The sequence below is a fragment of the Ciconia boyciana genome, chromosome 8 (genome assembly GCF_034638445.1).
Source record: "Ciconia boyciana chromosome 8, ASM3463844v1, whole genome shotgun sequence".
Classification (NCBI taxonomy): Eukaryota; Metazoa; Chordata; class Aves; order Ciconiiformes; family Ciconiidae; genus Ciconia; species Ciconia boyciana.
Window position 1 is genome coordinate 5,101,394 of NC_132941.1, and position 20,276 is coordinate 5,121,669.

The window sequence follows — 20,276 nt, forward strand, 5'->3', positions numbered from 1 at the left end:
GAACTGCAGGACACAGCTATTCAGGGTATGTCAACGTTGCAGAACGCAGTTTAACGTAGGATCTCTGAGCTTACCCCATTATCAGAGCTGACCTGGGCTCAGTTGCATGGAAATACTTGTTGGCGTAATTTGCCATTCTCCTTCCCAGGTGGAAATCTGGCAAAAGCAGCCTCTGTAGGTGTGCCGTCAATCTGAAATACTGCCAAAATTAAGGTAAAGATGACTTTATCTAAGGTAAAGAACTGGTACATTCTATATTTATTAAACAAGCTTAAATTACATCTCTCATATATAGCATTGCCTTTAATTTAGTTTGTGACTGAGGGATGTGTTTCAGCAATTCAGATAAAGGCTGGGGAAAAAGTAGTACCAAGCTGGATGTTGCTTTAATTTTTCTGCTTCACTCTGTGTGTAGAGTCCTGATGTGCACATTTCATTCAAATAGTTGCACACCAGTGTGGGAACATTTGGCCAGCATAGCCTAGAAAGTAAAAATATAATCCAGACCTGGGTTGGGAAGGGATCCATGTTTGCCTAGCAAAAGGAGACATTTCATAATCACAATTGCTTTATTCTTAGTGCCTAATTCAACTCAGTGTTTTTCAGTACTGTATTCCAAATACCTGTAGTGGTATGGAATCGTGTGCTTCACAGGCTCTCAGCTTCTTGCAACACTCTGAATATGTTTGTCTGACTGCAAGTGATCAAAGTACTGAGGTTTAGCAAGCTAGTGCTTACAGGGCAAGCCACCCAGCTGAGCATGTATATACTCCATTAAGTGTGAACTGAAATGTATAGGACTTAATCCATTTCACCTAGTCTTGCGATTGCAAGATCAAGCACATCAAGTCTTGCAGTTGCAAGGTCATTGTAATGATGTACATCATAATCCACAGCATTCAGGTGATGTGTGTAACTTACTATTGGCAATAACGTGATCTCTTATGATCAGGTGAACATAACTAAATGTCTTGGAAAGAACAAGGCTGGGAAAGGAGAGTGAAGGAACATGTGGTCTCACAAAACATGTTTGCATTTGAAATAGTGTTCCTCAAAGTTGATTATAAAATGAAAATGAGAGTATGGGGAAGCATGGTTGCATTTAACTGCGGACCAGATGTTGACTTGAAAAATTATAACAAAAAGCAAAGTACATATGTTTGTGTGAAATCTGGAGAAATGTTTTTCTTTCAAGGAAGGCATCCATATAGATAAGGTTGCTCAAGTAATGTGATGTGACAGTTGCTATGTCAACTAGTGTTCCCTTCCACACATTTAAATTACTGAATAACACAGTAAACGTTCTATAAAACTAGCTCCTTAGAACATGGTTATGCATCTTCCTGTTTTCCTCCAAGATTTTAAAAACTTTTCTGGCCTTTACTATGTGTGTTGTATGTGTCTGAACTATGTGCCAAACCTCTGTGCAGCTCCCATTAAAGTCAGCATTTGGCCCATTATGTCCCCTTTGTCTGACTCAGCTCCCTTTGTAGCTGCATGTTTCATGGATGTGTAATGGAGCAGTGGCTGCCTGCATTTGAAAGCAGAGTGAAGGGATTGAGGGAACAGATTGAATCCATCACAGAAAGAGTATGAAACTCCCATGCAAGTAAGTGCATAATATTTAATGAATTGAATCTGCTGCTATAAACAGGCATCTGCCCTTGCGTGCAATACTTTCTTCATTGTTAACCCAGTACACAAAGTGTAATGCTTTTTGGCACATGCTTTAATAATGTATTTGAAATATAAGTTAGCTAAGTGGAATCTCCAGCCTTAAAGCCAGCGGGAGCTGGTAGAGGCTGAAGCAAAAAGGGAAACTAACCTGTGCCCATCAGCGACATTTGTATAACCTGAGGCTAAAACAGGTAAATGATGAATCCTGTTAAAGCCATTTCACTTCTTTGTGTGTGAATTTGTCTCTAACTCGTAGATGGTTTTTAACTTTCTTATGTTTGTCCCTAGTTGGGTAGCTTAGAAAACCAGTAGACGGTGCACTCTCTTAGGACTCAGGAGGTGTGAACTCCGTGCTGTTCTTTGCAACATACTTCCTGTATTATATTTTATCTTTTTGTCTAAAAATGGGGATGCTAGCTGCCCTATTTGAAGATAGTAAAGATACTGGTGTTCTTGAGCACTCCTGAAATTGTGGCCATGTACTTTCTTTAGGTGGATATCACCACTGTACAGATAATAAAAGTTCTTTTTGCTGAAATATTTGCTGCTTGATGTGTTGGTGGTCATAAATTATCAAATTTCTGTGTTTATTCTAAAACCTAATCTAAACCCTTAAAATCTATTCATATCCTTTGAAATGACCCTGTGTTAAAACTTTTCTTTCTGAACAGGGCTTGGGAGCAATTTCAGTGTCACTGTTTCTGCTTCAGTCTTTCTCTTGTAAAACGGCAGGCAATGAATTCTGTAGATGAACATGTAGGAGTAGGGTTTAAATACTTGTTTCTGGATATGTGAAAAATTCAGGAAGGATGTGAAGAAGTGGGGTGCAAGTTTTGCATAGCACCTACACAAGGACCTGACTTAAGTGTAGGTTGGTCATACATTTTTGCTTCAGGGCAAAGTGTATCTTACTTATGTGTGCATGTGTCTGTCCTTTGTTGATAGAAACCTCTCTGTATGCATTTGAACTTCCGTGAATATCTGTCCATGCAGAGATGTAGGAGCCTGTACTCTAAAGGTACAGATATATAGAAATTCAATCACATAGGCAGCTGAAAAGCTCTTTGATAAAGCGGACATGGAAACTTTTGTGTTTGACTTGCGTGTGTACAAATACGGGCATGTATACATGTGGGCAGGGGAAAGTCTGAAAGAAACTTAAAAAATGTAATCTTTAGCTAGGTAGCACTCTGTCCCAAATGCCACTCAAGCTTACTATGCTACTGAACAGATATTATGCAGGAAGTGCTTTATTCATATGGCGCACAGATTGTCACACCAAAGTCACATCAATTCCTGAGAAAAATTACTTTCACTTGATGCCTCGTGTGGTACTGAAAATTGGATATCAAGGGACATGGAGGTGAAATTGAAATACAATCGTTCTGCTGTCTCACAGCAGATCAAACTGGAGTCACCTGGAGGGAAAAGTAGATCTGAGGCTGCTTGTGGAAAGGTTCAGAACCAACTTTGTATTTATTTGCAGATAATGTGTTCCCCTGTCTTTTTCTTTTTGTAGTTTTGGCAGTTTATTTGAACCAGTGTTGGTGGCCTGTTGAAGATGTAGTAAAGACAGCTGATCCTTCTAGAGATGGGCTAATTTCGGTAAGGATGCTATTTTAAAGTTGCCTTTACCCTGGAACTTTCCAGCTAGAACAATCACATGTAATTGTCTCTGGTCTCCTATAGCTCATGCTTTATAACCTGTGGGATCTGGGCTATGTGGCTCACCAAGTACTTCACATGTCTCCCATTGCACAGTGACATGCACATTAACCCTCTCTAAACAATTTTGTGCATGCAGTTTATGATTCATCTGTGGGATTTATTAGTTTTTGTTTTTAGTTTACCCTCACTGCCTACTAAAGAAATCAGATAAACCAAATTACTACATTAGCAGTAACAGTGTTGCTTGACTGACTGACTGGTGGGAGGTGTTACTAACCTTTGGAACAATGTCTTATCTAGCTAGTTATGATTTATTTGCCTTGAATAATGTTTATATTGTGTTCATTTTATGAAACAGTTGTTATTTAATAGTTTCTATATTTGTAATTTTTTTTCCAAATAAATTATCTTAGTAGGATACAAGTACTTTTTCGTAATTTGAGAGATTTGGGTAGCCTGTAGTCTGTTTTCAACTAAGAAGTTAGATGCCTACTGCATGTGAGCTTTGTGTTGCCATGAGACTATTAAGTTAGTTCTGTTTCCTACCCATCACTCTGTGTCCAGCTTTGGTCCTTAATGATTCCATTCCTTTATCATCTTTCCCTAATATCTGCCATACATAGAGTTTAATTATTCACTGAATTAAGTAGGCTTTTTGTGGGTAATGGAACTGGAGGGATTTCGAGATACAAATCCTTGCAAGATAGAACTTGGAGCAGAAACACAGGCTTTCAGGCTTTCAAGCATCTGCTATACCAACAGAGAATGAAAAACTATCTGAAAATAGAAAACTTGCCCCTTCTAGCTCATTGCTAAGAGGTAAGTTTTCATTATTTGTGGAAACTCTCATTTTCTTTTTCAGCATTCATATAAAGCTTGTTGGCACCACTTTTTACGTTGATGACCAATATGATCTTGTTCCTTTGTATGCCTCTATCTCCCTGTCCTGTTGGTTGTCTAGTAGGAAGCACGGCATAAAAACTTGTTGTTCATGTTACACCTAGATTATAAGCAGTTTGGGAAATGCTGTATTTATTCTCTGTTTTGTATAATGTCTGCCTCAGGTTCTGGTGCACTAAAGTTCTTTGATGCTGTGGCAAGACAGGTAATAGGGGAGAGGTGACCGGGATAACACAGTGAATCCTGTCTTTATTTCACTTTTGGGTAGGACTAGATTGCCTTGATCCTGTTTCCAAATCTGTGACTAGTTCGCTGTGACTACAATCAAGATACTTCTTTTCCTGCTGCTTTAGAATTCCTCTCTGTGACAAAAAGAGATATGTCAAGCTTTATAAATTGTTACTAAATTATTCTATGCCCTCTGGATAGAGGGTGGAACACAGGGAAAAACTGTTTTTGTTATTCTGTCTGAACCAATTCATGAGGTATTTTCCCCAAATCAGGTGTACATGTTTCTTGACCTCCTCCTTCCCAGCCCCTTTTAATTTTGATGCCTTTTATGAAACACAAAATACTATTCTCTGCTTCATTTTTCTTTGGTCTGTTTTTGTTTGTTCTCTAAGGTCCAGACATTTGGAGAAAGGATTGTCCTCTTTGTTCTGAACTACATTATTTTTGGAATGCTGGAAGGGAGTTCAGCTAATGATGCATTCTTTCTACCTCACTCTGCCACTGAGTGTGCCAAGATACTCTGGAGAAATGGCGAGGCTGTTGCCTTTTACTCGGTCAAGATGAAAGGTAAGGTCATTTTAGAGACACGTTTCCATTGGTTCCTAATAGCTAGAAAAGTAATCCTTTTGTTTATCTTTCAGTATAAATAATCCTGGCTCTCATTTACATTTTTATATCAAATCTCTCTCAGAATGAATCTGGGGAACAAACCTTCCCAGAATTTGGAAGCCATCCATATTACTTTCATTTAAACACGATGGCTCCAAACTCTATTCTCAGTTACACTGAGTGATCTGAGGTACTGGCTTATTCCAATAAAATATGCTTTAATGCAGCCAAGTAGAAGGTCGTACATCTAGGAAAAAAGAATGCAGGGCCTACCCACAGAACAGAGGACTGCATCCTGGAAAGAATGATATCTGAAAAAAGGAGTACAGTTCACAGTGGAAAACCAGTGTATCAGGAATGGCTGGTGGCGAGAAGTGGCAATATCCTTGGATGCATAAGGAGCAGTGGCTGGGTTGTGTAAAGGAAGGTGTATGCACTAGATCAGTCCTGAAATGCTTAGTCCAGTTGTGGTACTCCCAGTTTAAAGGATGATAATTGATTGATTTAATCATTAATTGATTACCTAGCATAGAAAAGAAACAATGCATTTGATTCTTTAGGGATACTTGCACCAGTGTAAGCTTTAGTGAAGGTCTTTAATTAAATAGAGAGTTTGTGTTAATGCAGGTACATTGCTATTAACCAGTCTAGAGTGGTAATGGCTTCATTAAAGTAACTCCAGGTATGCAGTTGAGTATGTACCCCCATGTAGGAGCTGGTTAGCAGTCTGTGTTTAAGATTCACGGGTGTCATCTTGATACCAGCAGCTTAAACATAGAGAAGTTGGTATCTTTGGAGGTAAATGTAGTTCAAGTCAGCAAACAGTAGCCATCTGTCCAGAAGGGGAGAATAAGAAACAGCTTGAGAGCTGTACAGATATGGATTGCTTTGGATTCCAGAGGACAGTCTGAAGGTGCCTTCTCTGATAGAGTCTCAAAGGTCAGCAACAATAAGAGATGTTCTGCTCTTCTGCTGACTTGAGATATGCAAAATCCTTATTCACACTGAGGTGTAGCTTGTACACCACTGTGCTGGTACAGTGCTACTGGACTATTAATGATGAATCAAGTCTCATCCTATGATTAGGAATCTTGTATATATCTGTGAATATACTGATGAACTGGTTTGTAACTGGCAAACACTTCAATTGCCATAGTACATTTTCCTTTAAGTCCATAAATATTTCTGAGCAAAGCTTTTGGAAAGAAACACTTCTATGGGCTGTAATGATTCATGGTTCAGTAAAATAAATTTGCACAGTAGTCTGTTATGGGTGGAGTATTAGCCAAGTTGAAACTGTTTCTGAGTAAGTTGAGAGTCACAGTTTGGTTTTAAACCAGGTCCACATAAAATACAAATTCTTCAAGTCCAGCTTTGTCAGCATCTGTCTTTTGTTGCCAGTGGTTTTTTTTTCTCTGGGCAGCTATATTTGTTAGTTTTTGGCCTGTGTCACAAATTACTGCAGTCTTTTGCCAAAGACTTTTCGGGAAGCTTGAAACTGATTGTTTTTGCCACTTTTTGCTATTGATGTATGCATTTAGAAAATAATTCCTCTTTCTGAAGTTCTGTGATTTCAATTTCATACCAACCATGCTCTGGGTGATCCTATTTTTTCTGCTTTCTAGAAGAGCCATGGAATTATTAGGCCCCAAACAGGCTAAGATAAATATCTTCTCTTAGAAGTTGTATTTCACATGGTTGTTTTAGATTTTTTTTTTAACTTTTCTTTTTTTTATCATAATGTAAGTTCTTTTTCCTTTTACTGTCCTGGTCAGAACGTTTAATAGGGGCAGCTTTAAGTACAGGATTTTATATTGTGCTGGACCTCTGTTACAGCTTCTGGTCCTAGGAAGAAATTATTTTCCTCTGTGCCCACCATGTGACTCCGATTCCCTTTATTTCCATGCTCTGCAATTACCTGGCCTTTCTTTATAGTTTTATTTTCTTCACTAGGTAATTGAGACTCTCATGCTGATGTTGTATTCAACTGTATTTCTCATTTGTGAATTTTCCATTATCTACAGTATGACCAAAAACATGCTTCAGTGGAGGCAAATAAGCCAGAACAGATCTGTGGAGCATGGCTATTTCAAACATAAGACATCTGAGTGAATCATAGAAATGATGACCAAGGAGGAGAAAGTCTGTTCTGTCTTTGCTACAGATTTAGTGTGCCGTTATGCAAACTAAATTTTCAATGGACTTCAGTGATTCCAATTAACTATCTTGGCAATATTGTAAAGTCATTTCCATTTGCCAGTTCCTAGGTGGCACGTACAAAGTGAACTTGGTAATTTTGGTCCGCTTCCACACATCCATCCATCTTATGAACAACCTTAACTGGATGTCTTTTGATAGTCTAGCTAAAGAGGGACAGATGGTCTTGAGCACCCGCCTTGCTCAGAGACACGGTAACTGCAAGTCAAGGTTTTGAGACAATTTGGCAACTACTGACACTGGCCATCCTGCACCTGTTGTGTAGATAAACAGAAGACTCATTCTTCAAGGCTATCACTTTTAATGAGCATTAGACACCTTTATTAAAACAAAATTTAGTCATGACTACACAGATCATCGCCCTAGCCTCTCTGGTATGTGCCTATTCCTGTCCAATGACAGGCATGCAGCATTTACCGCTGGGTATACTAAAGACTGATGAGACGTACTAAGCCACTAATGAGGCTGATAAGACAATTTGTCACGTGCCAAGATGAATGTCTCCAATTTTATCTATGTCAGCGGCTTCCATATTAGACAGCTGAGGAGTTAGACCTCACTGAATGTAGCTGCTTAAAGGTACAACAGGAAATGACAGTTCCCTGTCCATTTCTTTGCAGACAGCAACGTGAAAATGAAATATTTTGCAGAAAGCCTTCATACAGATCCTTTGGTTTTGAGATCTGTTTTATATTCTTTTAAGTATTTATTTCAGATTTGTTTCTTGGCATGCTCTAAATCTGTGTGAAAACCTCAAAAAGAATGTGTTTTGTGCAGTGATGTAGGATTGATGACCATAGTTACTGACACTATTTTTTGTGCAATGAGACCATGTAATTTGCTGAAAGTTTTTCTTTTTTATTTACCAAGGACTAGTAATTACTGAAAATGGACTTTTACCACCTTCACATAAATGTCAGGAGAATGTAGAAGATTCATAATGCAAATAAATCAGTACGGAAGTTGGAGAATGCTGTGAGCCAGGAGTGCCTTAGTCCCTTTAAGAATAAAACAGAACAACCCCCCTTTTTTATGTACAGCTTTTTTCCTCTACTGTTATGTATTACTGTTTCTATAACACATAGGGGCTGTCCAGTTGTGGACCAAGCTGTCTGCGGTACAAAAAGCAGAGTCAGATTGTCAAAGCTTGTCGCTTCCCAAGCTTGCTGGATGCCTTTTGTCAAACCTTAGTAGTAAAAGTGTGGAGAAAGATGGTGCTCTCTGTGATGTGAGTCAAACCAGCCTTAACAAAATTGGGTCCTCTGAGAAGGCTGTAAAACATGCAGTTGAACCAGGAGTAAATGCATTGTTGGCTTCTCATTCATTCTTTAGAGATGCTCCACAAATCACAGTTTGGGAACACCTGACTGCAAAAACTCTAAGCTGATATAAAGTGGGCAGCAAAGCAACCCTGGCCCAGTCTCTGCTTTGTGCTACCCCAGAGCCTTAGCAATGGTCTTTGGAAGTGGCTACCCAAGCTAAAATCCATTTCACACCTTTCTTCATACAAGCCTTCACAAATTTCTTTTAATATTTTGGTGGCCCAGGTGGTATTCTCTAGAAATAGATCCCTAAAAAGACAATAGGATTTTATTTTTCACTGATTACATACATTTCTTTTAGAAAATAAAATAAATCAGAATTGAAGTTAACCTGACAGACAATTAGCTGCAATCTTGTTGGATAATTGCTTTTCTCTCCCTCTGTTTTCTAGCAATAGTATTTTTAATGTGCATTTCTGAGGCAGACTGAAGGTTCTGGCTGTAATAAAAATTAAATGACTACATACCAGTCAAGACATGAATTAATTTAATTTTATTGAAGCCAGAACCTTTGTTCCCCTTCTCACATACAAACTCACACAATGGGTTGACCTTGGGTTCTATTCAGCAGAAACATTCTCCACCCTTTACACAAGCACTCAGCCTGCTTAAGGCCTGTCCAAACATGTGTGTGCCAAGCCAAGTTGTTCAGCAGGGAAATAGTCAGTATGCACAACCTTGTTTTGTTTGGGTCTGTTGGATGTGGGGACTGGATTGTTTTTTTTTCTGGTTTGTGGCTCTTTGGGAATGCTAATGGCTGTCTGCTTTCCTGCCCTTGTAATATCTGTTTACCATTTTGCTGGCTCATAAGTTGGTCATTTGGCACTCGTGACCTAACCAAACAGATCAAAGGCTTTCAAAGGGCAGACTGTATGAATACTTCCATCTCTGTTGCCAATGCCCTTATTTTCCCTGTCTCCTCCCTCACCTCAAAACTTAGTCTGTTTGTGTGTTTCAACAATGAAACAAACCTCTGAACCAAATGTGTGAGAGCCTAGTGGTCACCTCTGGGCCACTGTTAGCTTATGGTAGCCTCTTTGCTATTGAATGGGAACTAGAGACAAAATGGCCTTTGTTCCAAAGGTTGGTTTGTTTATTTTATTTCAAATGTCTGTGGGCTATGACTCGTCTAATATGTTTCCTAGGGACAAGGTGAAGAATGGCTTCATGGTTTCTTTATTTACGTGCCTTTAGACATTACAAGTTTTTATCGTCTTCTCAACACAAAATTAGGAGCACAGACATAAATCACTCAGCTCCTAGGATTGCTCCACAGCAGTCTCATCAGGATTTATAGGAGACAGACTATATGAGATAATAATAAACGTATAAGGACACTTGCAACATGCAGGAATTCTTAAAGCTATTGACTTCATGAGGAAAAGTTTGTCCCTTTCTTAGAATGTATGGTACAACACTGCTGGAATCCAACATCTCTGTTGGGCTGGCAGCTAACAATGGGACTGGGGATATACTCAATTTTTTGGTTCATGAATAAAGCATAACTACCCATCATGTGTTACAAATATTGAAAGGTTATAAACACCACCACAAACCATCCTTTTCCAACAATGCGCTTGAACATGTGTTTGAAGTTAAGCATGCACTTTGATTAAGCAGGGGTGGACCAAGCCTGGATGTGAATGGATTGGTTGTGTAGCTACATACTCTTGTTGTATGGCTAAGTATGTGTGATGTGGATTCTTGCTAAATGGAGAGCTACAGCCTTGACAACCCAGGATCTGGAATTAAATAGTCATGTATGCTTTGCTGAATTGGCATCCTAGAAAAGAAAGTAATCAAAGTCAGGCCTGGCGACTGTCAGCAAAAGGTACTAGACACCAACTCAAGCAACAGAAGTAGACCTCAGTTTAAGATAGCTATGGGGATGTGATAGGGAAAAAATGGATCTATTAAGTAAAAGTCTTATACTGGAATTTAGGAACAGCCATTCAATAGGAGATCTGTGAAACTGTGAAATAGGTGTTAGTGAAGTGATGAAAGTTGCATGTCTCAAGACACTGAAAACTAGACTGAGCGGTACACTAGAAAGAAAACTGAGAAGGTCTTGATGGCATTTAAGCAACAAGTAAGAAAATGTAATCTTTTCCTGTTATAAAGGCCTGGGTATCAATTTCTATTTAAACTGCCATGTACCCAGATAGAAGCAGCATAAAATCTTTATAAATATTTTGTAAAAAGGAAAATAAATCAGTGAAATGTTTCTGTGGTGACCTTATCCTATGAGTAGGTAGTTGGTGAACTGATGTTGGTCATTCATTTCAGGGTTGTATGCTTATGCTGTCGAGTAGTTTGAGATTCTGTTTTTATGATACTCTGCACTGAATGGAAGTTGTACAGTGAACTGCTAATGTACCTCCTGCAATAGGACCCTAAGTTGTTTAGGGTGAACATTAAAATTTTGGACCGTGAATGTCTGTTCTTAATCAACTTTCTCTTAATTCCAGTTTGAGTTCACGATACATGATTGCAAAATAAATCCCTTGGTTCTAATTTTTTTTGACGGTTTTCACTGAGAACTGAGTTTTAATAGTTTGGAGGCTTATACTTGAGTCTGTATTTTGTCCACATGTAGAGCATTATGTCATGTCCCCATGATTTCAAGTGGCTGACTTAATGTGTTTATTAGCAAGGACTGTCCTTGAGTGAAAACCCTAGTTTAACACTGATGGTAGTAGTTCAAGCAATGGACTAGAAGCACGTACGTGTGTGATAAATCACCACTCAGTAGAAACTGAGTGACTTACAAAGGACCACTTACAGTACTTTCCTAAAATGCACCACTTGGTTGTTTATGGCTTTATACCCAAATGCCTTAATTAATGTCTATACTCATCTTCCTACAGAGGTGTGACTTTTGTGTCCTACAGCGTAAGGTTGAATGTAAGCTGCTGCCGTGAGTTTAGCTATCGCTTGGATTCTGCTCGGTGCTTTCACAGACATGGTTCTTCCTCTTTGGGAAGTGATCTGCCTCCCTGTTATGTGCTGGGCTGTTGGGGCTGCTCAGCTTCTGCTCTGTTTTCTGAAGGAGGCGAGTGATGGACTTCCCTTCCTCTGGCCTGGAGTCATTGCGAGCGTGAACAGTTAGGGGGCTGTTTCCAGTTTCAGGTGGAGCAACCCCAACACTTACTTTTTGTGTGGTTCTCTTACCAACAAAGGGTTGAAGATGACTCCTTGGTATGTGTTGACAGATAACAGCAACTGAAAAAGAGAAGTTTTCTTTTGTACAGTTGGCTATGGAATTTATTGAACTAGGAGATCAAAGACTGAATATGCGGTAAAAGGGTTGTATAACTTTCTGACCAGTAAAAGTCAGAAAGGAGCTGTAAATTATGGGGCCAGTCAAGTTTCATACTTCAGAGTATTATCATACCATTTGGGGAGGCACACCACCAATGTATGCAGGGGCCAAGAGAGCCTCTCTTCTCTCCCTGCAGTCGTATGAAATTGTTAGCTTAAACAGTGTTGGGAGTTTTCTCTGGAATCCTTCTCCACTGTCCAGCTTCATCAGGCAGTATAGACCTTCTGAGCATTTAGATCATACTGCATTGTGTGGTTCAGTGTATTTTACAAAAAGAGTTTGTGGGATGGTTTACCAGAATAGCCAAAAGCTAAAGGAATATACCAAGATTATGTTCAGAATATTTATGCCTCTTTGGCTATAGCCCGGTTATATCTTTTCAGAGAACTTGCCTGTGTACCTAGATGGTCTGATTATGAAGAATCAGAGTCTGGAAAATCTTATGGTGAGACCTGTCAACCACATGTTAAGCAGGTCCTCTCAGTTTGATGGCACAAATCTTCCCCCTGGGAAGTGTTTTACTGTCTATGCAAATGCACTTCAGTTGGGGTCATCCTCGTAGCCTGTGGAAAGGTATCAGGGTAGAATTTGTGGCTAGAATCACACAGCGGTTAGTTAGTGCAGCAATACCAATTTTGTTTTCAAACTCATGTATTTTTTACTGTCTGCTTTCAGGGAGCCTATGTGATAGTACAACCAGTCAATGTTACTTGCTGCCAGTTTTGGATACTATATTCGTCCGGAGAAAGTACAGAAGAGGTGGCCTAGGGATGAAAATGCTGCATGATTTCTGTCTGTCTTTCATGGCTGAGGATGCCTTGGGGATCAGCTGCCCTATTTCTGCTGCGATGTATCAAGGTAAATTGTTTGATGTGGAAGCGTTAGGTAAGGGTCATGTATAATGTATAAATTTCAATATGGTCTTGGTAGGATCTTCTTAACTGTATAAGAGTTCAGTGCACTTGTCTGAACTGAACTGTTGTTAGCATGCAACTGGTTACTTTTCTTGAAACATCTGGAATTTCCTGTAGAAAGGTAGGCCAATATTTATGTAAGACAATGAGAAGCACAAAACTCATACTGCCTGTTTGACATTTTGCATTCTTATCTCGCTCTCTCTTAGAAATAGAACTGTGTCATTGCCCTAGACAGTGACTTACCCATTTTATTTGACACCAGAGGGAAAAGAATCATAAGATGTTGTCAAGCCTACACTATGTACATAATGCTCTTGTAGGTACTGCATTTGTAAGAAATTAGATTTAATAAGCCATATACCTGGGCTCTGCTCATTCATCCAGTCACATCAGTACTTGTTTCATATTGAGTGTCTTTGAACATTTGGCACTTTTAAAAGATCATTAAGTAGTTATATATCTTCTCTGTGTTCAGGTTGAAGTTCTGGTTTTGCTAGTAAAATTTACAGAAAATATCTGTGCTAGCATTATTTGTAAAACTGTTTTCTTTAGAATAGCATTTTTTCTTAAAGTTTCTCTCTGTATGGTATACAGTCTTTACTGTCATTTTTTGGGGGGGATGTTTCTATTGACTTATGACTTTACAGCCATTTCTTAATAAGTGTCAACAAAATTTTGACTGTATCTGCTCTTTCTCTTGGTCAGTATGTGTCATTGAATGTATACAAATGTACCCCAATGTATAGAAATGTACCCCAGGAGTTTCTAAGGTACTGCTACTTCTAAATTCAGGAAGAAATAATATTGACAACATTCTTTCTCTTCTCCCAGTAATATCCATTTTTCCTATGGCTTAGACATAAACATCAATGGTTTAGACACTATGGATCAGAAAGCTGCATTGTTTTGTGTTAGTGCTAGTGATATATTGCAAGACTATGCTTTCATCTCAATTAAGATTAGAGCTCATAATGAATAAATTTGACTTGTATCATGTTCTAATTAGGTTTTCTAGGTGCTACTTTTATAAAAATACTAATACTGTAAGTTAAATTTTGAGTATATTGAAGCCACTGCCTTTTTTAGGTTTCATTGGAACCACAATCTGGTACTTTGACAAAAGAATGCAACCTTTTACTGTAAATTTCTGTACTAAATGTGCACTGTTTTCACTAGCATGGTATTTAATGTGCTATAGAGGCCTAAAAGGAAGTAAAAAGCCATTTATCATATATCTCTATTTTGGTATGTATGTTACTTTTAGTAGCTTTTATTGAAATAATTAATTTACTTTGGATATCCTTGGGTAAAATGAATGACAGCGATTTGCTCATTACTGTGAGGCAAATGTTTACATACCAGAATTAGGGTTTTTGTTTCAACATACTGATGTTAAACTCAACCAAATGTTGAAGATAAATGACCCATCTAGATTCATTCTGTAGTATGATGAACCAGAATGCCCAGAGGAGAGCATGAAAATACTTTTGTTGTTTACAGGTTGCTGTCTTAGTACAGTTGATGGAACTTACAGAATGGTGGTTAAGAAAGTTTAAAAATCCTCATTAAATTTTTCTAACTGTTTGTCCTACAACATATGCCTCCTCTCGGCTCTGCAGACATCCTAAGGAAACCTCTAAATAAGACAGATTTCAGTTTGGTAACATAAGCAAACCTAAATTTGATTGTTTATCCAAATTATATTAATGTTCAGTGTGTACTGACAGTGATAGGAGTCTGTGGGAATATGGTTTCTCAAGGCGATCGTACATCTGACACAGGTACTCCTGTTATTCCTCTGTTAGTTCTTCCTATTTCCTGTTTTCCACACCCAAAGAAGTAAATGAACCCTAGCAATGGAGTATAGGATAGCAGTAGTAAAATGGAGGATGGTATTGGCCGAAGAACAAACCGATACAAAGCTGTTGTTTATAAATAGAAGTTTGAGTAGTATTCTTAATGGTTAAAGCTGGAAGATACTGAAGCACCTTTCTTTTCAGAGTAGTGAGGGTGAAAAAACCTGCACTGCTGTTAAGTCTAAAACCTACTGAGTGCCTGGAGATAGTTCTGTGATGCAGTGCCAGAAGAAGGTGGCTCAGTAAGTCATTTCAAGTCCTGTATTTCTGCACTCACAAGGAAGTAATCTAGACTGAAGCAGATGGATAGGATTCACTTGTGCGTGTTTAGGTCATTCCACATAGACTTTTCCTGAAAGCCCCAGCTAAAAGAAAAAAAAGGAAGATGAGAAGAGAGAAGAAAAGATTTCCAAAGGAACTAGTGAAAGTAGGTCTGAGAGAATTTCCGGGATAGAATACAATCCCTCTTCCACTGTACTTTTCACTCATTCATGCTTTTACCCCTTGGTTTCTTCTATTCAGTTTGCCAGAAATTCTTGCAGACTTATCCTGAGGAGCAGAAGCGACTGTGGGAGGTGGAAGCACCAGGAGACTGGAGCCAGCGAGTGAATATCTGGTTAAAAATTCAGATGGAGTCATCCCCTGCAGGAAGTGAGTTAAAATAAACAGTGTGAACTTGGCCATGCTAGTTATATAAAGATAAGAAATAAAATCAAGGGTTAGGTAGTGATAATAGGTAGGTGGTTTCTCTGTTGTTTGCACATGGAGAAACTACTGAGTGTACAGTCCAGTTCACTGGTCTTTTCCCAGTAAACAGGACAATTCTTAGAAATTATGAGGTAATGAAATTGAACTACAGAGCATCTGAGAGATACTGAACAAAGCACAGTCTTGGCATAAAGTGGCTGTAACTCCCATTGCAGTGCACTTACAGAAGGGTAGAAGTTAGCCCAAAAAATTCCTGTTGCACAACACAATGTCTGGGTTATAGAGAGGGGTTTGTTTCTCTGAAATTATTACAAAGAAGAAATTTGTATGGTCAATGAGAAATGTGCTTAATTACCTTCAATTTGCTGCCAGTACCATTCTTGGATGGAAACACAAACATTTTCATTATGGCTTTTGGAAGATTCAAAGTACTCTCCTACAGGGTAAATCCTTCTTGCTTGGGAGCATTTTCTGCCTACTTCACAAAAGATAGCGACAGAGTAGGAAAACCTTTTGACAGTTCATATGGGGATCTTGTTGATGTAATCTGTTCAGCTGGCTTGGGGATCCAGACAGGCCCCTCTGCTGCATGCACACAAGCTGTGATAAGCATTAGGTTCCAAAAGAAGGGCACACATTGTCTCTTTCTGGAAGTGCAGCGAGGAGTGCTGCAGAGCGAATTGCTGCCATGCCTTTCCACATCTGTCCTGCTTTGTACTGGCTTGGGGACCTTCAGTTGGCACATTGCATTTCATCTTGTCTGCAGCACCCCACAGGAGAGTTAAGTCAGAATTTAGCCCTAGGCTGGGTTCCTCTGAAGCCATTATATTTATGTTCCTCGTGCCTTAAACCAACAAAAACTGGTATTGCTCTTTCCTTTAATCTGTCTTGCTCAGTTCAGTTTATTAATGGCAATTGAAGAGGACTATGATCAGATCAGCAAACAGAAAGCAGATCCTGGAGGAGAGTATACTTTCTTCTTTCTTCTTTTTGCCATCTTCTACAAAAACAAACAAACAAAGAGAAACGACCCAAAACATGGGTAAATATAATTCCACTAGAGTGACTGTCAGTAAAAAATACATGTGAGGCCTGGGAACTGCCTTGGCCAGTTCTGCACGTAAATGAGATTTCTCATATCTACAAAAAGAAGAAGGAGGGCAGGTATAAACCAGAAATGGGGGGAGGGTTTATATATATTCATATGGATTGTGAATTGCAATGTGATCTTTATAGTGGAAGGGAGCAGAAGCAAGTGAATTTGGCACTAAAATATGAACAAAAATCTGCTTTTAAAATTATATTCTCCACTCTGGTGCACAGCTCACTGGGCATCACTTTCCTTTACACTGAATGCACTGAACAGGCTTTATTTCATCCATCTTCAGTGGAAAATCAACCCACTATAAAAACAGTATTTAAAACAGTGTGTAATACATTTATTATATCTGCTTTACATATGGCATCTATTTGTGTGCTTCTTGTGCTTGTATTATCCCAGTACTATGCATATTATGCACACAGGGAAATACCAAGGGTAGAGTACAGGGCAGATAATGCCTGCTAAAACTAGGGGAGAGTTTCCCTGGTTTTGCTGTGTCCTAAAGGTGGTGTTACTTCTACATAGCCCTGTTTGATAGCTGGTGAGGAAATAACAAGAGAATTTTTCAGGGCTTCGTACTATCTGTTAGTAGTAGATAAAGCAGAAACATTTTCTGAGTGCAGGAATCCTTTATCATCTGACCTAGCGTGCTGCTTGCCGTAAGTGTAAAGAGAAACTTGTGTTTCCAGAGTTGTGGTATAGGGACACAGAGAAGAAAATGATGTGGCATAGAATGGAAACCACGGGTACGCTTACCCGTTCCATACGTGCACAGTCATTTAGATCTTTAGGGGGTCACTTGGGAACAAAGTGCTTCATTCCTACTTTCTCTGTTATGTAGAAAGCAAAACACAGTATAATTCAATATTGTCAGCTCCAATCTGGATCTATGGCAACAACCACAAAAATAGACAAGTCTTATTCTGCTCTGATTTCTTAGGTCCCTGCTGACATTTGCAATGCTGTGTTTTGGAACAAAATTATTGAGAAGAAAAATTAAAAATTCTGCTCATACTACTTTTTTTTTTCCCAGTACTCAGGATTGAATACTATTAATGTTGTTGTAAGAATTCTGCAATCATAAATATTCCAAAAAAGGTTTCTATAAGCCTGAAGTCGGGATTTTAAATTTGGCAAGGTTATGTGGCTGCATCTAGTGGCAGTACAGATAAACTGCAGCATTCAGTTTACTGCAACTGGTACTTCAATTTGGATGTGCACAGATACATAGGCATATATATACACATATATTTCTGTCTGCCTGTATACATGTATCTATAAAAATAAAGCTCTTCAGCATGTTGTCACACATAGCTGCAATCGTTCATTCTGAATTAATTCTTATTGTTTGAAAAATGGGGAGATTTGTTTACAGCAAATAGTCTCAGTAACAGGAACATAGTGACATTTCTCTTCTGAGGCTGATCGGAGGAACAGAAGTCATTTAACGTGATTTGCTCCTAGTTGCTAAATCTACCAGGCAGTGAATTGAGCTGTTTTGAAGTAGTTCAGTAATATACATAAAGAATGTAAATGTAAAGCTAATGCAAAAATAAGCAGACTGAGCAAGAATTAAAATAAATTTCAAATGATTGCTTATAATCCTTTATCTGAATTGATGAAAGTATCTGCATTTCCTGAAAGGGAGGAAGGGATATGGGTTTTCTTGGTGTAAGAAGTGAATGGATTGTCTATTTAGCAGAACTTTCAAGCTAAGAAAGACCCAGAGACATTTTCTTTCTAGTACAGTTGTTCACCTTAGTCTTCTGTGGTAGTGTCATCGGGCACCCTGGTTTGGGTAATTAACAAAAGCAATGCAAAAGGGGTTGTAAGTAGCATTCAGGTGGCTTTTTCTGGTGTGTTTTTAAAATGAAAATTGCCATGGAAGCCTGCTAACATTTTTTCCTTTTCAATCTCTTTCTGGGGCAAAACTGTTTGCCCCATTTCTCCAGAGGCTGAAGCGGGCTTTCAAACCAGTAAACCCAGGCAATCAGATGTGGACCAGATGAGTAAGGTACAGTGACTCATTTGCTATTTTATGACTTTCTTTTTCATTGGTGGGCTTTTCCCTTTTTAGTGAAGTAGTGAGGTTTGAATATGAGACATCATCACAGACAGCTATAGGTGTTTTTTACTCCTGACCCATGGGTTTATGTAGGTAATCATAGCTATATAATATATATACATACACATATAATTGATTCATATAGCTAATTTATATAGCTATAGTAGTTTGAGAGGCTAAAGAGTACAGAATAGTTCTCGCTAAATGTTTTTGTTTGATCCTTACTGAGATAAGGGAACTGTAACCAAGCTGGCATACAGCGAAATCCAAGGTTTGCGTATGCAATGACTTTCTGAACTGAACTGTGATTTTTCCTGTGCCTATAAAGGGGCTTGAGCGTGATACCTTTAGAATGAGTAAGCCAAGCTCTTTACAGTCCTAATTATTTTATCCCACTACTAAGCTGCGGATCTGACTGTGCTTAGCTTTTTCCAGAACGGAGGCCTAAAAAAGGCTGAGAGGTTTCAATGAAGCCTAAACCTAGTTAGGGGTACACGTATCTGAGAAAACAAATCACAGTAATGAAGCTTTTTCAAGTAATAAAGAAAAAGGAGAGACGAGTGGAAGCAAAACAAAGAGCTGTAGGGGTTGTTTCCCCAGTACATTTTGGTTGCCGCACAATTAAATCAGTTTGTTTTCTTCAGACACGGGTCTCCTGGGGGAGCTATGACAGCACTGGCCCCTGTGGTGCACGCTCTTGCGTTATGTGCTGTGGTCATGGCTTCAGAGCCCACCCAGCCAGATCAAGGCTCCATGTACTCCCAGTTTTCTTTATGCTGACACTTCTGGGAACTCAGGCAGAGCAGCAGGAGTGAAGCTGTTCTACACAAACAATGCAGCTAAGTTTCTTGCCTTGCATATTTATGGTGGCCTTGGTTGACAGAGACATTTTATATTAGGATCAAGTCACTGTTTATGTTGTTTGTGTATAATTTGGTGTTCCCTCTGTCTTGGTTCTAATTTCAGGGTGTTAAATACATTCCTGGTGTTGGTAAAGTGGCAGGAGATGCCACAGAAAAAAAGATGACACAGCAGCACAGGGTCCTGGACAAGAGGACTTAGAACAAGGTGCAGGCAATACTCAGCAATGCAAAGGATTCAGAAAAAGAGCAGGCCCTGGGGGCTTAGTTGGAGACAAGGCCACCAAACAATTCAGAATTATACCATAACTGCACTTTCAAAAATCAGCAAAATCTCAGTATGGTCTTAAAAATTGTAATTGAATGTTCATAATTTGTAATGCTGGAGAGATTTCTTCAGGTAAGATACAATTTTTTTGCAAGACACATGTTCTCCATCTTGTGTTTTGTTTTAAATAAAGCTTTTGATTGCTAATTGTCTTTTTCTTTTTCTTCTCACCAAGTAATTGAGTAGTAGTTGAGCCTAGTTATTTCTCTGCTCTGAAAATATTTTATTGGATTGCATGTGATGTCCAAAAGGAAATAATTGGACGGCTTGTAGATACTGATGTAAGAAGATATTTCTATGGAAACCACATCCTGCATTTTGGAAGAGAGATACCGCAACACACATTGGTATCAGAATGACAGCTGTAACCTTCCCTTCAAAGAGAACAATTGATCTTGAATTGCTTTCATTTGAGCTTTTCTAGCAGAAAAATCTGTCTTAAACCCTGTAGTGGACAGGATGGCATACAAACTCCATCAATGCAGAAAAAGTTT

At 38.8% G+C, this 20,276-nt stretch overlaps 1 protein-coding gene across 3 annotated transcripts in view; it reads left to right on the top strand.

Moving 5' to 3' along the window:
- Positions 1 to 19,796, top strand: part of LOC140655649 (protein FAM169B-like) — a 40,835-nt gene extending 21,039 nt beyond the window's left edge. For 2 of the 3 annotated variants that reach the window (XM_072870400.1, XM_072870398.1), the window contains exons 4-9: positions 3,197 to 3,282; positions 4,869 to 5,043; positions 12,622 to 12,804; positions 15,242 to 15,370; positions 18,482 to 18,543; positions 19,561 to 19,796. In XM_072870400.1, the coding sequence (XP_072726501.1) occupies positions 3,197 to 3,282; positions 4,869 to 5,043; positions 12,622 to 12,804; positions 15,242 to 15,370; positions 18,482 to 18,543; positions 19,561 to 19,656 (731 nt within the window). In that variant the 3' untranslated portion in view covers positions 19,657 to 19,796. Of the gene's footprint in view, positions 1 to 3,196; positions 3,283 to 4,868; positions 5,044 to 12,621; positions 12,805 to 15,241; positions 15,371 to 18,453; positions 18,544 to 19,560 lie in introns of all 3 variants that reach the window. The other variant, XR_012043817.1, reaches the window with a different exon arrangement.
- The last annotated feature ends 480 nt before the right edge of the window (positions 19,797 to 20,276 follow it).